The sequence below is a fragment of the Rhipicephalus sanguineus genome, chromosome 11, assembly GCF_013339695.2.
Source record: "Rhipicephalus sanguineus isolate Rsan-2018 chromosome 11, BIME_Rsan_1.4, whole genome shotgun sequence".
In the NCBI taxonomy this organism is placed as follows: domain Eukaryota; kingdom Metazoa; phylum Arthropoda; class Arachnida; order Ixodida; family Ixodidae; genus Rhipicephalus; species Rhipicephalus sanguineus.
Genome location: NC_051186.1, coordinates 41646199 through 41661167, shown reverse-complemented (window position 1 = coordinate 41661167; position 14969 = coordinate 41646199). Strand labels below are relative to the sequence as shown.

Genomic DNA, 14969 nt, shown 5'->3' with positions numbered 1-14969 from the left:
GTGTTGTGTTTTGGTCCTCCTCTGCGTGGTTCGGCCGTGCGCTCGCGCTCGCCTCACGACTGCGTTTCTTTCCACGATACATTCGGGCGTGATTTCGCCGTTCATCCAAGGATAGGACATGTCATTCGTGACGCCTTGTCAACCGTCGCCGTGATCGTAGCATCCATCAGCGCTGTTAAGTCCACACGCCGCTTCGTTTCCGCAGCGTGCGATCGGCGGGTATCCGAAGAAAAAAAAAGAGAGGAACATGGCTTCGGACGAGTGCTGCATCTACGTCTCGCTAGTGCCCGAGAATACGTGCAAGTTCGAGCGACACAAGCTATCTTGTCTCAAGCTCGAAGATAAGGTGTCGGCGCTGCACACCAAGGTGGCCGAGCTTTTCGGCAAGGACATCGGAGATCTTGGTAAGAGTCCACGGCGCGACCCTTCGAAGCGGCAGCCGCTGCTCGCCTCGGCAACGCAATTCGATCATTTTGTTCTTTCCCCCTCCTCTTCTCCCCGGCACCCTATTTGCTCTCCTGATTGTTTCTCTTTTTGTATCTTTTGCGCCTAAGCTGTTGTCGTAATGATCCGCCTATAGATTGCGCCTGGCGCACAAACGCTTGCGACATTTTGCGAGCACTCTCCGATGTCGTGACGTTACACTAGAATGCGGGCAATGCGGAGGTTGTTTGCTTCCTGTCACCTTGAACTTGAAAAACCTCTCGCTTGCAATGGCTTAGCTGAATTAGTGTCTCCTAATGCCGCATATCGAATTGCCTTTTTACGAGGTTCGTGTTTCGTTGCGTGCTCGGGGTATTGATTGATTTTGTCATCGATAGCTGCGTGAAAATGCGAAACTTGAACTGAAGTACCGAACCGCGAATGTTTTGGATTCAATTCTCGTTTAATTGCGTGCGCTGTGTCCGGGCGGGTCACGGAAGCACTTAATTAATACGTGTCAGCACGATACAGTAATGAATATGGAGGTTAGCATAACGTTTAAGGTTTGGGATGTTGGAGAAATCACCGACAAACGGCGAATTTTCGTGAATGCCTTGCGTGACATGCACTGTCGGTTGTGTGTGCTCCCCGTGTGTTGGGTGACATTTCACCCGTGCAGCTCGGTTGTAACGCGTCTTATCAGCCTCAGTAACGTCACGCAATGACGATTCATTTGTGTACATTTTAATCACACTCTAGTTGAGGCAAACATCAGTTATTCTGATGAATGAAAATGAAGAGGTAATGATTTCAGTACAAGCAGTTGTATGTCGGTCATACATACATACATACTTACATACATACATGCATGCATGTATACACACATACAAATCCTGCTTTCAGTGCACATGTTGACACCTATTTAAAGCAGAAAACTTTTGCACAATGGTTAGCTCAATACTAAAACAGATGTGATTCATACAATTGTACTTAGTTTCCTACTTGGAATGTATCTCATTGAATGTTCACATGCCGAACGACTCACAACTTTAATTCGGCACACTGTGTATGTTTACGAACCACATTGTTCACAGGCTAGGCCAAACTGAAAACATCAGTTCATACATGCTGTGACACCTCGGCACGGTGACGCTTCTAGAACAATGGCGATGTTTGATGCCTACCAAGACAAGAGCAGGGACGAGAGGCTCATGCATGGAGAAAAGTGTCGTGAGAGATGGTGGTAACATTGAACAGCATTCGCCTGTTTCATTTGTCTTTAACCCAACGGAAACAGCTAGGTTAGTACTTCGGCGTAAAAGAAGCGTGTGTGTGCGTGAGTGTCTTCAACTGTGATCTTATAGTAGGAGTATCGGGCTTTAAAGGCCCAAACTTTAAAATGGAGTTATCGCCCAAACTTTAAAATGGAGGGACTTCAACAGCTATAAAAAGTTAACCCATATATGCCCAAACTCTGAAAAAATGACCAAACAAATTTTTTTTTTCACAAAAAGTGTACTTCTGCCCTCAAAAGAAAGCACAAGTTCTTTATATACTGACAGGTAAACGAAACACTGTTTTTCAAGCCGTCCTATACATATAGGACACTGGTCATTAGGGGTGCTATGTGCAGGTGTGGTAAGCCTTGAAAGATGTCACGTGCACACCGGCATTGCACTTCTTCCTCTCGATGACGTCTTTCATACAAAGCACGCGTTTGCCCGGAGAAAGCGGTCGGCATTCACGTGCACTTGTTCCTCTGCATGACGTCTTTCACGCAAAGCACGCGTTTGCCCGGACAAAGCGGTTGGCACGTGGCAGCATGAAAAGCAAGCAATGTCTAGACTTGCACACGTTGAGAATGAGGCCTGCTTGATGTGCTGTAGGTGGCGCTAGTCATCAGCTAAAGAAATAGCGATGTTAGAGTGCATCAAAGAAGCGTCCTATATGCAGGACACTGGGCATATACGGGTTAAGATGCAAGGAAGTAGTTTCACTTTCGTGCGTCGAGTGCTGAACAAAATGACGAAACTTCTTTTTGTCATGTATTTTCTGTCTGTAGTAGAGAGCTACTTCATGACGACCTTTATCGGCTTGCCCTTTCTCTGTAAGTGCTTACAGAACTAATCAAATCAAAAGACAATGAAGCTAAGAATGGTATAGGGACATTACTTTTATGGTTTATCTGTAGTATAGTAATTAAAGTGGATGAAAAATCAAACGTCTAACAAAAGAAACAAGCCCTCAATCGATCTCCCCTCTTTCGTTCCTACAGAACTAGTGTTTCTCGGCAAAATACTCAAGCAGGATGACACCCTTGAAGCCAGCGGGATCAAGTTCGGCATGACGGTGTTTGCCTACCCCCACCATGAACTTGGTAAGTAGCTCCCCCACTCCCCCCTGAACTGGCATCCTTTTCCGAGCAGTTAAAAAGAAGAAAAAAGAAACGACTGCTTGAACGACGACCTTGCCTTGTTGTATGCCTAATGCGTTCATAGTGATCGTGCTTCATTGTGCGATGATGCCTTGCGTGCCTTGTATGCAAAGCAGTTTGTGTTTTTGTTTCTGGGTAAGATTACGCGCGACACGGGACACGCCTACTGGAGCGACTCGGTGTGCACGACAATACACAAGACATGCGGCTTGCAACGTGGATTAGAGCATAGAGTTTCATTCAATACTTACTAGAGGGAACTTTGGCGCTAGTGTCTGTGGGAGCTGCAACGCATGGCGCTTCAGCCGCATGGTAATGATGGGTAGTAGTACACCGATTTGTCTAAACTTCGTTCTTTCGGCTCCGTTTGGCTCCACGTCGCCTTCATCCGCTTTGTCGCAAAACAAAGTTCAGCAAAAGTCAGCAGTTCCACTTCACTACTTCAACTATTTTAGGCACACCAATTCAAATCTGGTCGCGAAGTTCACAATGATCGATTCTTTTAACCGAAACAAAACCAAAACACAACGATAAACAAAGCCACAGGTGCGTTCGAAGCCTGCAAGCACGAAGACTAGGCAAATCCGTGTACTGCCCATCATTCCCATGGTGGCTGAGCGATCGCAGTGCCAGAGTCCCCTCTAGTTAATTTTAGGAAACTCTCTGGATTAGAGAACAGATTCAGGGGTGTAAGCTAGTGATTTTGGAAGCTTACTGACGCTCCTTTTGGATACTAAGTGGGAAGTATTCTGTAAAATACTTCCCATTTCCCATACAGACCACACGTTGGTGTCACTGGTTTTAGGTCAGAAACTTGAACGTCCTGATAAGTTTTGTCAGGGATTCTGACATCGCTGCTCAGCCAAACGTAATGCTTTAGGCAGTAACGATGAACCTTTAACTCTTTAATGTGCATAGTATTTAGATTAGCCAAGGAATAGTACTTGCGATTCAAGTGGAAACCAGCTAGCGTGACTGTCTTTCACAGGTGCATGGCAGGCAAGCCGTGCTGGGGTTCTCTGTGCGTTTTTTTAGGTTGTATGAGTATAGCGTTCTTGAGTAAATATGCTATGCTTCACACAAGCTACACTATTTTTAAAAGTTATTTAACGGTCTCGTGTATATTTCCTCTTGATTGTAGCTTTGTACGATAGCTCGTACAGTTTGTGTTACATAATTAGTGTTTTTTTTTCCTAGTTTGAGCTCGGAAATCTTTTTATGCTGATTTAGTAATTGCTTCTGATATTGCAGTTTAGTTTTCATTAAAATGCTTCGCACTCATATTTTCAGACTGTCATTCCTCTCGTACGCTAACGATTATTCGCCTGTCTTTGTTAATTGCAGAGAAGCCAACCTGCACGCTCGATATGCAAGACATCCCCATGATCGCATTTGGCACCGCCCTGGTGAATCCGGCCTTTCGAACGGTGGTGAGTTTTCGCGGCTCTGCCTTCCATGGTTCCTAGAAGTTTCCTCCTCAGAATATTGTGGCGCAACTAAATGGCTTTCTTTGCCATCGCCACGGTGTTCTAGTAGTTATGGTGCTCGACTGCTGACCCGAAGGTCGTGAGATCGAATCCCGGCCGCGGCAGTCGCATTTAAGTAGAGAAAAAATGCTAGAGGGCCGTGTGCACTTAGATATAGGTGCACGTTAAAGAAGCTCCAGGTGGTCAAAATTTCCAGAACCCTCGACTACGGCGTCCCTCGTAATCATATCGTGGTTTTGGGACATTAAACCCCAGCAATTATTACCTTCTTTGCCTCGAGTCGAAGCTTTGCAAGGCGACTCCACATAAAAGTTTCATTCTAAAAAATTTTTTACTGGTACCCCAGTGCTGGTATATCGGTTTGACATCATCATGTTGTCAGTATCGAAAATGATGGGTTGTATGTAGATTTTTCTAATCTTCGTGCCTTTGTCTTCAGTTGTTCTTGGGGGAGGGGGGGTTGCACAAGTGCCTTGCAATCCCAAATTTTGGCATATTAGTGGTTTTCTGAACTATATTAGCCTGGACTGCTTGCAACAGAGACGGCAAGCAGAGTAATACTTGTGTCACACGGGTAATTTTGATCGCGCATCAGGACCGATCCGGATTAGGCTCGTTCCGGGTGAGGTGCTGCTACATGGTCACCTTTAATCACGATCTGCGCATCAAGATCTGGCTCCGTGATCGTGGTTTGACTGACGTCTGCGCCAAACTTGATACGGATTAGTTTGGACCGTGAAGCAACGACCGTTGTTGATTGCGATCAAGAATTTTGATCCAAATTGGCGCTAATTGCGATCAAAAGTGCCCGTGTAACACCGGTATAAGAAAGCTGTTTAGTGAACAGGCAACAGTGGGTGAATGAGTTAAGGTGACACGGAATCAACTAATGCATAATTGAAGTCAATCTTTTATATTCCTTCTTAATGTCTCCATGTTACAGGCATAATATGTAATAAATATCGGTTGTAATTAAAATAATTTCATGTTAGAGACAACTTTGTTCACAGAAGATTCAGATGTAATGCGCTGCTTGCTGTCACTGTTTTATTTCTGGAATTTGTTGCATTTTGTTGCAGTTCATTTGATGGTGAATGCATGTGGCATTTCTCTGCCTTTTTGCCCCCAGCTACAAAGCCTCAAGGACCCTGAAGTACTGGAAAACATAATGGCTGCGAATCCCGCCCTGGCCGACGATCCGGTTGCTGTCGGTAGGGAACCTTTTGTCTTTTTCACTAAAAGCAAGAGCCCAGTTCCAGTGCTTATGAATTACATTATATGGCTTATGAATGTCATTACAATGGAATCTCGTCGATATGTTTTTCACGGGAACCGGAAAATAAATGTATTAAATATTTGAAATTTCGAATATTCGCACACCCCTAGTTTTTTTCATTGTGTCATGGCCATCCACAAAAGCAAATTTTATGTTCCCTCTCTACTATTACCTAAGATGAGATTGGCAGTACGTCTAAATAAATAAATAAATAAATAAATACTGAATCAGAAGCTTTCCTTTCATTTGCGCACAAAGTTGTCCTTGATGAGTATAGCTGAAAATTTTCTTCGAAAGTGATGTTGGTCTAAGCAGATTAGATTGTCAGGATTAATAACTTGCGTGTATTAGGAATTGCCTTTTGTGGCATCACAGTGCAAGTTTGAAGTTTTGGCTAGTTGGTATGTTTCCATGATGAAATGAAGGTTGCATAAAACAACAGAAACAAATAGACCGGAGTGTATACGAGTGCTCTCTCTAATCAGAGATTTATCATAATGAGGAGAACTTGTCGAAGCCAAGAAAAATTTATTTATTGAGTGAAACTGGTCATGAAGTAGAATTACCTTCTCATTGTGTATCTCTCAACAAGCGTCGGTTGCGAGTAAGCGTTTGCTGTGTCCCATCCAACCGTTTGTTTTCATTGTCTTGCACTATGTCCATTTTATTATGACATGTTTTCTCGTCTGCATGTCAGTATTGATACCAATCAATAAATAAAGCAATCAATCCAAAAAACTCGAAAGGTCCCTTATGTATCCGCCTCAGTTGTCTCTAAGGCGAAAGCCACCTTCTTCATTTTCTTCTCTGTCGATGTATTGAACCTCCCGCGCCTCCCTCCGAAAGCTTTCTGCAGCTAATGTGGTTTTGTATTGCCTCCAGGATCGGAGGCATTGTAATGTTTCTGCACCTCACCTTCTTTTGCACTGCCTCTGGGATCGGCGCACCGTTGATCCAGCAGTGATGTCACGTGATGACGTTAGAGTAATGTCTTCATGACGTCACCTATTTCGGCGATCTGTGACGTCATGATGACGTCATATGGTGATGTCATCAGGTGGTGATGCTTTTTTGCATCACTCATGTTGACGCCGCCGATGCCAGTCAATTTTCGCGTTTGATGAGGCATCTAAGGCTTTCGCCTTAATAAATTATTCAAATCAAATCTTCATTTCCAACAACAGTTGGCGGTCCCTCACTTGAAAAGCAGTTGCACATCACTTGAAAATGCCTGTTCTTCTTGCCCAAGCTTTTCCTTTTTCCTTCTCTCTTTCAATCACAGGCATCCTCCAAGATCCAGAGCTCATGACACTGCTGGCAAACCCAAACTTCCTCCGAAAGTATGTTCCTCAACGTGGTATCATTTCCTTGCGCTGAATGACCAACTTTTGCTTTTTAACTGGATATCTAGTGTTATTCCAGTCGCATTACTTTTCATATTGTATTATGCATAGGCCTCTGCTGCGTGTTGTTGGCTGCAAGTCAACGCATGTAATGAAAAAAAATGTCTGCATGGAACGAACCATGAATGTATAATGAAGATGCGTGATCCTCGTTTTCTTGCCGCAAATGTTTGTTTGTTTATTTATTTATTTATTTATTTATTTATTTATTTATTATTTATTTATTTATTTATTTACTGTACCCCTAGGGATATCTAGTGTTATTCAGCCAGTGTAAAACCCCTAGGGCTTTACAGCATTGTAGAGGGGAGGGGCAAGAAAAAAAGAGAGTAGAAGATAACATTATTCCAACTAAAGCACTTGCAATACAATCAGTACAGCAAACCAGGAAAATAAAAAAATACAAGAAGGCATATTTAACTGAAAAGCGCAGTACATGCACAAAAACTGAACGCGTACAAAAGAAAAGTCGCTGCATCACGTAAGCATGAAATGAAATCATAGTGATGTATTTAATGCATGTTGGAATGTGTCAGAGTTAGTAATAGTGACGACTGATGCAGACAGGTGATTCCAGTCACGGCATGTTTTCGGTAGGGAAGAATGAGAGTATGTTATTGAATTAATTATAGGGTGATCTTTGGTGGGCGTTGCAAGTACTATAAGTAATAGAGATGGGCGAATATTCGGGCGTTTCGAATATTCGGACGAATATTACAGCATTCGAATTCGCTTCGATACGAATTTAGATAATTCGAAATTTCGAAGTATTCGAAATGAACGAATATATGTATACATTTGACCGCACATAACCCCCTGTAAAGGTGCTTTCACTGCAGCGTCTGGTTGCTGTGCCGTGAAACAACCCATTCAGGGGAAATCTGAACCGGCGCGAAGCCACACTTCAAGGTTAAATGTACATATTTTTTTAAAGTTTAAAAGCGTGTTATATGGGCTGATATGCGCTAAGTATAGTAATTTTTAAATTGTAACGTATTGCACCACTTATAACTTGCACCCTACTGCTATTCAAATCTTGGTACTATTCAAGGCTGCTTCATTTCAAACCAAAAAAGTGACATTCACTCGTATCTAGTTCCAGTCCTTAAAGATATTGTGCAAGGGTCATGACAAAAATGCTAATCTTTCTTAATATTAAGCGGTAAATACTATTTGAACTATTCGATTCAAAATTATTCGACCAAATCACTATTCGCTTCGAACCTCAAATTCACTATTCGCCCATCCCTAATAAGTAATATTGCACGCCGTTTTAATATTACTCATACTGCTTGGAATAAATTTGATTGATCTTGCCCATGTGCAAGTCAAAATGTCATTGCTTCAACATAGTTACCTTCAGACGGTTCTCTTGACTGCTAACACAAAGATCGTGGGGTCAAAACCTGGCCGCTGCATTTTCGGCGGAGGCAAAATGCTAGAGGGCCATGTGTTCATATTCCGGTGCACATTAACAAAGCTTAGGTGGTTGAAATTTCTGAAGCCCTCCACTACAGCATCTCTCATAATCATATTGTGGTTTTGGGATGTAAAACCCTAATAATTATTGTTCCGTCGGTTCTCTTAGATTTTTTGTGCACTGTATCTTCAAGTTGCACATAACACATTGAACTGGGTTTACTGTACACAGAATGGCCGAGAGTCATCCCGCTCTGGTGGAGGCTGCCGTGCAGATTGCCGTGTCGTTTCACGAAGAAGGCGCCGCCTCTGGGCGCTCCACGTCGCCGCCGCCTGAGGTGTCCTACTCTCTTGAGGCTCTGAGCGACGACGAAGACCTGGAAGGGCAGCTCGAGCAGGTACATGTGTGAGACATTGAAAACACTGTCTTTGCATTATTGATCACTTCAGTCAGTCAGCTTATATTTCAGTTTCATTATGAAAGAAAGCAAGTGTTTTAAGAAAAAGATAGATATAGCAGTGGCGTAAATCCAAAAAAATCACTAGCGGGGACTCACATCATGCCGTGGCGGCCATTTTGTTTTTATTTTTATTTATATAAAAATTAAAATCATGCTATGAAATAAAATTGAAAAAAGCCCCGCCACGGTGGTCTAGTGGTTAAGGCGCTCGACTGCTGACCTGAAGGTCGCGGGATCGAATCCCGGCCGTGGCGGCTGAATTTTCGATGGAGGCGAAAATGTTTGATGCCCATGTACTTCAATTTAGGTGCACGTTAAAGAACCCCAGGTGGTCGAAATTTCCGGAGCCCTCCACTACGGCGTCTCTCATAATCATATAGTGTTTTTGGGACGATAAACTCCAGACCATATCATAAAATTGAAAAAAAAAAAGAGCATGCATTTGCAGCTTCTGTAATTGCATTTTTCTATTGAGTTTTCGCTGTAAGCAGTTAAGCAGCAGTTCTGATTTCAATGGTCTCACACAGCTGAGGGGTATTGAACACAGGTCTACACACTACAAGATAAACAGGCATTGACAAAAAAAAGTTGATTACACTTAACTCACAAGCAGTTCAAATATATGGTGCTCGAAAGATAAATCTCAAGGGGGGACACTTGCAAGGGGTGTCCCCCCCCAGCCTGAACACAAAGGGGAATCAGGACCCCTCCTGATCCCCCGCCCCCACGTGATTTACGCCAGTAATCTTCAGTGTTTCCTCGAGAAGCCTTGCCAGTCGTAGAACGAAGTTGGCAGTACCTGAATGACATAACAATGTACAGCCAGAGCTATACGATATATTGCCTGCCATGTGCCCTTATTTCTTTATTTTGATGTATTCGGATTTCACCCACAAAAGCTGTTAGCACCGCTCTGCGCAGGCCACGCCACAGTGCTTGGGAAGCTTTGCAGTTGTTTCAGATTGTTCTGTTAACATTATGCGCAGGACGCGAATAGTCAAGTTTATTCAGGAGCTTGCGCGAGCACCAGTGATAATGCTGGAAGGTTCGATCACTGATATATAAAAGCGGACGCGTTCCGTCAGTGATCAGATTGCTAAAGGCTGACCATTGTGATTGCTGTTATCAGTGTATGGAGTGCATCGCTTGTACTTTGAATTAGTTTTCTGGGCACATGTTAGTGCAACAAAGAGTTTCGACTACCAGTGTGATTGCCGCCTTCTTCACCGTCACTACCATGTGACAGTATGACAGTTATTAAACAAGCTACCCAGCACCTCCACCAATAATGTTACGGGTAGCTTGTTTAATAACTATTTACAATGCATAGTGCAGGCGGACAAGATGGCGGCAGTCCAGCAACAACCAGAAAGCAACGTCGTCTTCCTCCTCTTTCATGCAGCCATGCTGCGGTGACAGTTAGGTATAAATATAAACTGCAGATCAGTACAAGTGATGTGAAATAGCGCTCATAACCCATAATAACCCATAATAAACATGTACATAGCGATGATAAGGATAATAAACACCAATTTGCATAATGTATTTATAATGTCGTAGTTGTATGGTATGATGCGGCATTTATATGCACGTAAAACACACAACAGATATAAATGTGCAGTTCAAGGTGTGGTTGAGTTGAAAAATATGCCTTATAGGGCTTTTATAAAAGGATATCTTTGTTCTAAGTAGTTTCACACAACCACAAGATGTCAAGCACCTCCTTTCTTCTATTTTGTAAATTATTGCTTTTGGCAAAGTTGAAAAATGGCTCTCACTTGCAGGAGCCCTGTGGAATGTTGAATGCCACAGTGAACCTCTGAGCTTGTTCATTGATGTTTGCTCCTATGAAAGTGTAGTAACAATGTGGTTTCTTGTTTTATGTCTTTTTTGTAGTTTAAAGTGACCCTGACTAAATTTGGGTATTAAATACAGAGGAGCTGGGTAGAAGGAAAGCGGACTGGCTGAGAAATTAAGGATTTTAAAATTCTTCTGTGAATTTTGGCACTTCAGCCTACACAAGATGTGTACTCTGTGTGATAACTGCCTGCTGTCTACCAGGAGCTAAAGTATGAGTGTTTAGCAACTGCCCGTCAGCATAAGAGAAACGAGCCCATTGCATGACAACTTACTGGCACTCCAAAAGCAAACACCCAGCTTTCTGTTTTGCAAGTTGTTTTACAAAAAGAAGAAAAAGAGAACTTTTATGCACATAATTTGAACTTGCTATACAGGTCCTGTTGGAAGGAAAGAAGGAGAGGCTTTTTTCGAGGCGCTTGTTTTTTTGTGAGACGCAACTGAATGAATCAAACAGACACTTAGGCCAAGGAAAGCATAGGGGACACAAATTGTTGTCTTTAACTATAGTTTAGTGGTTATGACATAAATTGAAGTTATGTCCACTTTAATTAACTTCAATTTACGTCACTATATTACTGCGCTACAGTTAAGGACAACAATTAGAGGCCCCCATGATTTCCCTGGCCTAATTGTCTATTTAATTTGGTTAGGTCCTGTTAGAAGCATTTCAAGACAAATGTGACGCATTTTGAGTACTGTGGCATTGTTATAGTATTTTCGTCAGAACTTGACAACAATTGAACTGACAGAGTGGAATTTGAGCAAACACTTAATTGCAAAGATTGCAACTTCACACACCTGATGCAGATATAACCGGACCATTTCTACCTTCAGCCTCATTGTGAACAAGCTGTGAGAGCCGAAACATCTTTGATTTTTAACGCGAAGCTGTTGAAGCTATCGGTAACATGTGCTCAGTTGTGCAAAACTCCACAGGTGGGTATGCGTCACAGGAATCGGGCAAGCCCCACTACTGAGTACAGCAGTTGCGAGCGTTAAGCGAAAACTCCGCTCGGCAAAGTGGAGCACGTGAAACACAGGAGAGAAAGAGAAAGAAAGAGATAGAAAGGGAAATGAGAGAAAGAGTAGAGAGAAAGAGAGAGAGCAATACAAAGAAAGAGAAAGAAAAAAATAGAAAGAAATAAAAGGAATAAAGCATAAAAAGATAGAAAGACAGAAAGAGATAGAAAAAACAGCAAGACAGGAAGAGAAAGAAAGAGAGAAATAAAGAAAGAGAGAAAAAGAGATAGAAAGAAAGATTGAAAGACAGACATCGAAAGAGAGAGAAAGATATAGAAAGAAAGAGACACGAAAAAGAGGTAAAAGATAACAGAGAGCAAGACAGAAAGGGAAAGAAGCAGAGCGAGAGAAAGAAATAGAGAGATAAGGACCAATAGAAAGAAACATAAAAAAAAAGATTCAAGAAATGGAGAGAAAGAGAAGAACGAAAGAAAAAGAAATAAAGAGAAGCAAGGAAAGCCACCAAGCTGCGCTCTTCCTTCAGGCTTGGCACCACTAGGGCAAAGCTGCCATAATATCTTTTTAGAAGTTTTTGTGGTCGGCATCTGTTTTTAATTGTTGTCACGTAACTTTCTCACTATACTCGCGGACAACTTTTCTTGGCAATGAAGGGAACGCTACAGAGCCGAACTACGCATGTGCTACCGCTAAAGAATATAGTCCCACAATTGTGTCCGTGTTTTCTGCTTGAGAGTAAAAAAAACATTACTTTATTTTCTATGGGACGCTGTTTGAAAAGAGGGTCAGCACGCACCAAGGAGATATTTAGATTTGTTTTACTTCGTGCAGTTTCATTTCGCGTTTTTGCACGTGTAATAATGTCACATCTTTTACGGGTGCCTCACAGTCAAAATGGCGTCTTCATCTTCAGGTGAGCTCTCGTCACCCTCCAGCTTTTCCGACGACTCGACGAAGGAGCTTGGGATGAATTTCAATAACAGATGGCTGTCTAAGCCTGTGACCGCCGCTCGAATAATCAAACGGCCGTCACTGGAGATACGGAAGGTTCACAAACCAAAACTAAATTCGAAACACATGCCGAACCGGACTACTTCGCGGAGCAGTACATGTGCAGTAGCTCCGCCCCCGTAGCCTTTCCTTCATTGCCAAGAAAAGGGTTCCACTAGTATAGACGTGTTTCCATCCAACTCTCGACATCTTCATGAGCCCTTGTGCTTCCGATGCGCTCTCTTTTCCACTTCTGCAGCCAGCGGCAGCCGGAAGTGGCTTGTTCTCGCCCAACCGCATCACGCCGGCACAGCTGGCTGCTGCGCTAGCCGCAGCTGCAGCCAATCCGGGAGGCTCCGGATCGTCCTCGCCACCGGCAGCTTCGGGTAGCCCCCTGATTCCTCCCTCGCCGCGGCTGCATGCGCCACCTTCGACGCCGAGGAACCCGATAACGTCGGATATGCTCAACAGCGCGGTGCAGACGGCGTTGGGGTCCCTGGCGCCTCCGCCGAATGCGAGTGCAGCTGCGCCAGTTGTAAGTGTCTCTCGAGCGACTGTTTTAACGTAGGATGAACGAAAGCAGGGGAACTTAAGGGCTCGTTTTCTTTGTTAGACACAATATTAATGACAACTAACAGAAAATCAGGCCAAAGAAAGTATAGGGGACGTTATTTGTAGTAATTATGATATAAACGTGAAGAAATTAATGTGGACTAAAAGAGAACTTGCCGCCGGCAGGAACCGAACCTGCAACCTTCGAATAACACGTCCAATGCTCTGCCAATCGAGCTACAGTGGTGGTCGTCATCCTGTACACTTTATCAGTTATATTCGCGCATTTAGACCTGGCAGTGTTAGCCAGCACCGCTCGGAGCCATGACAGCGAATGTGCAACACTTTTCTTTTGCCTCCTGCCATCACGTAGCATGCGACGTAGGCATATGCGAATATTCAAGTGCTTTGAATATTTGAACGAACACTGCAGTATACAAATTCACTTTGACAAATGTTTAGGATTTACAAAATTTCAAATTACAGTAGACTCTCGTTTATAGTAGAAGATGAAGGGACCAAGATAATACGTTCCCCTTAGCAGGAGTTTTGTTCACTGAGAGGTGAACAGGGGTGCAGAATTCAAGCACAAAACCAATCATATGACAGGCAGTTGTTCCATTTAAGCAACAGTTTCATTTATTAAGAGATTTCCGTTTATGGAGAGTGTACGGTATTCTTAATGAACTAATAGACGTATTTGACTGCATGCCTTCCACCTGAAAAAGTGGTTTCACTGCAGCACTATGGCATGCCTCATAATCATATTGTGGTTTTGGCACGTAAAACTCAAGATACCATTGTATTAGTTTGAAACTGGCATTGACTGTTTAATTTGCGTCATTTTGTTAATTCAAAGGATATGGAATACCGTATATAGTCGCATAATTTGTGCACTTTTTTTTTTGCAAATTTGGAGCTCCGAAGAGGGGGTGCGCAGATTACGCGGAGATTTTGTGAACACATCTGAAATAACGCGCAATATATAGTCCTAACACGCGCGGTACATACATCAAACAAGAAAATAAATTATAGCACTAACGAAGGGTATTTGTTTATTTAAGAGAATTTGCATGTATTTTAACGAGCCAGATCCAGTTATGCACGGTCTAGTCAGAATCACTGGTGGAGAAGTTCTGTTGAGCGCGTTCGACAGCCCAGTCTTCTTGAAGCTCTTCTCGACAATTTTAGGAGAAACGAGATCTCACAGCACGGCAATACCAGTGGATCTAAGCTCTCGCATATATTTGAAAAGGTATCCTTCAACGGCAGGAAACTTACCTTGCTTCGGTCCTCTGAACGCTCTCCTTCCCTGTCTTGTATTAACAAGCAAACTCTTCTGCTTTATCCAGTACTTAAACGTGACTCTCATTCACACTGAAGTGCTTGGCGGTGGCAAGCTTCCCCTTTTCTTCGGCAAACTCTATAACAGTGAGCTTGAATTTCGCCGATAGTGATTGTACTAGTCCAGTACAAGAGAACAGTGAAAACGTGACTGGCTGATGGCGAAACCTAAGCTTCCGAAATCAACAAAGGCTGCGCTGCAGCACGGACGCAGAGAACGAGGGGTAGGAGACAATGGAAAAAGTTGGTGCGATTAGCCCTCGCACGCCTCCAATAAAGAAAATAGTCCGTGCCGTGTCGTGTGCATGCATTCTCACGGCAGGAGAACGCTCGAGCAGTTCC

The 14969-nt window shown here is 43.2% G+C and overlaps 1 protein-coding gene across 1 annotated transcript in view; it reads left to right on the top strand.

The window, feature by feature from the left end:
• LOC119374251 (ubiquitin-like protein 7) overlaps positions 1 to 14969 on the top strand; it is a 29237-nt gene continuing 14268 nt past the window's right edge. The window contains exons 1-7 of the mRNA XM_037644329.2: positions 1 to 404; positions 2699 to 2800; positions 4202 to 4287; positions 5474 to 5555; positions 6903 to 6960; positions 8675 to 8840; positions 12991 to 13266. Coding sequence (XP_037500257.1) covers positions 248 to 404; positions 2699 to 2800; positions 4202 to 4287; positions 5474 to 5555; positions 6903 to 6960; positions 8675 to 8840; positions 12991 to 13266 — 927 coding nt within the window. The 5' untranslated portion in view covers positions 1 to 247. The remainder of the gene's footprint in view (positions 405 to 2698; positions 2801 to 4201; positions 4288 to 5473; positions 5556 to 6902; positions 6961 to 8674; positions 8841 to 12990; positions 13267 to 14969) is intronic.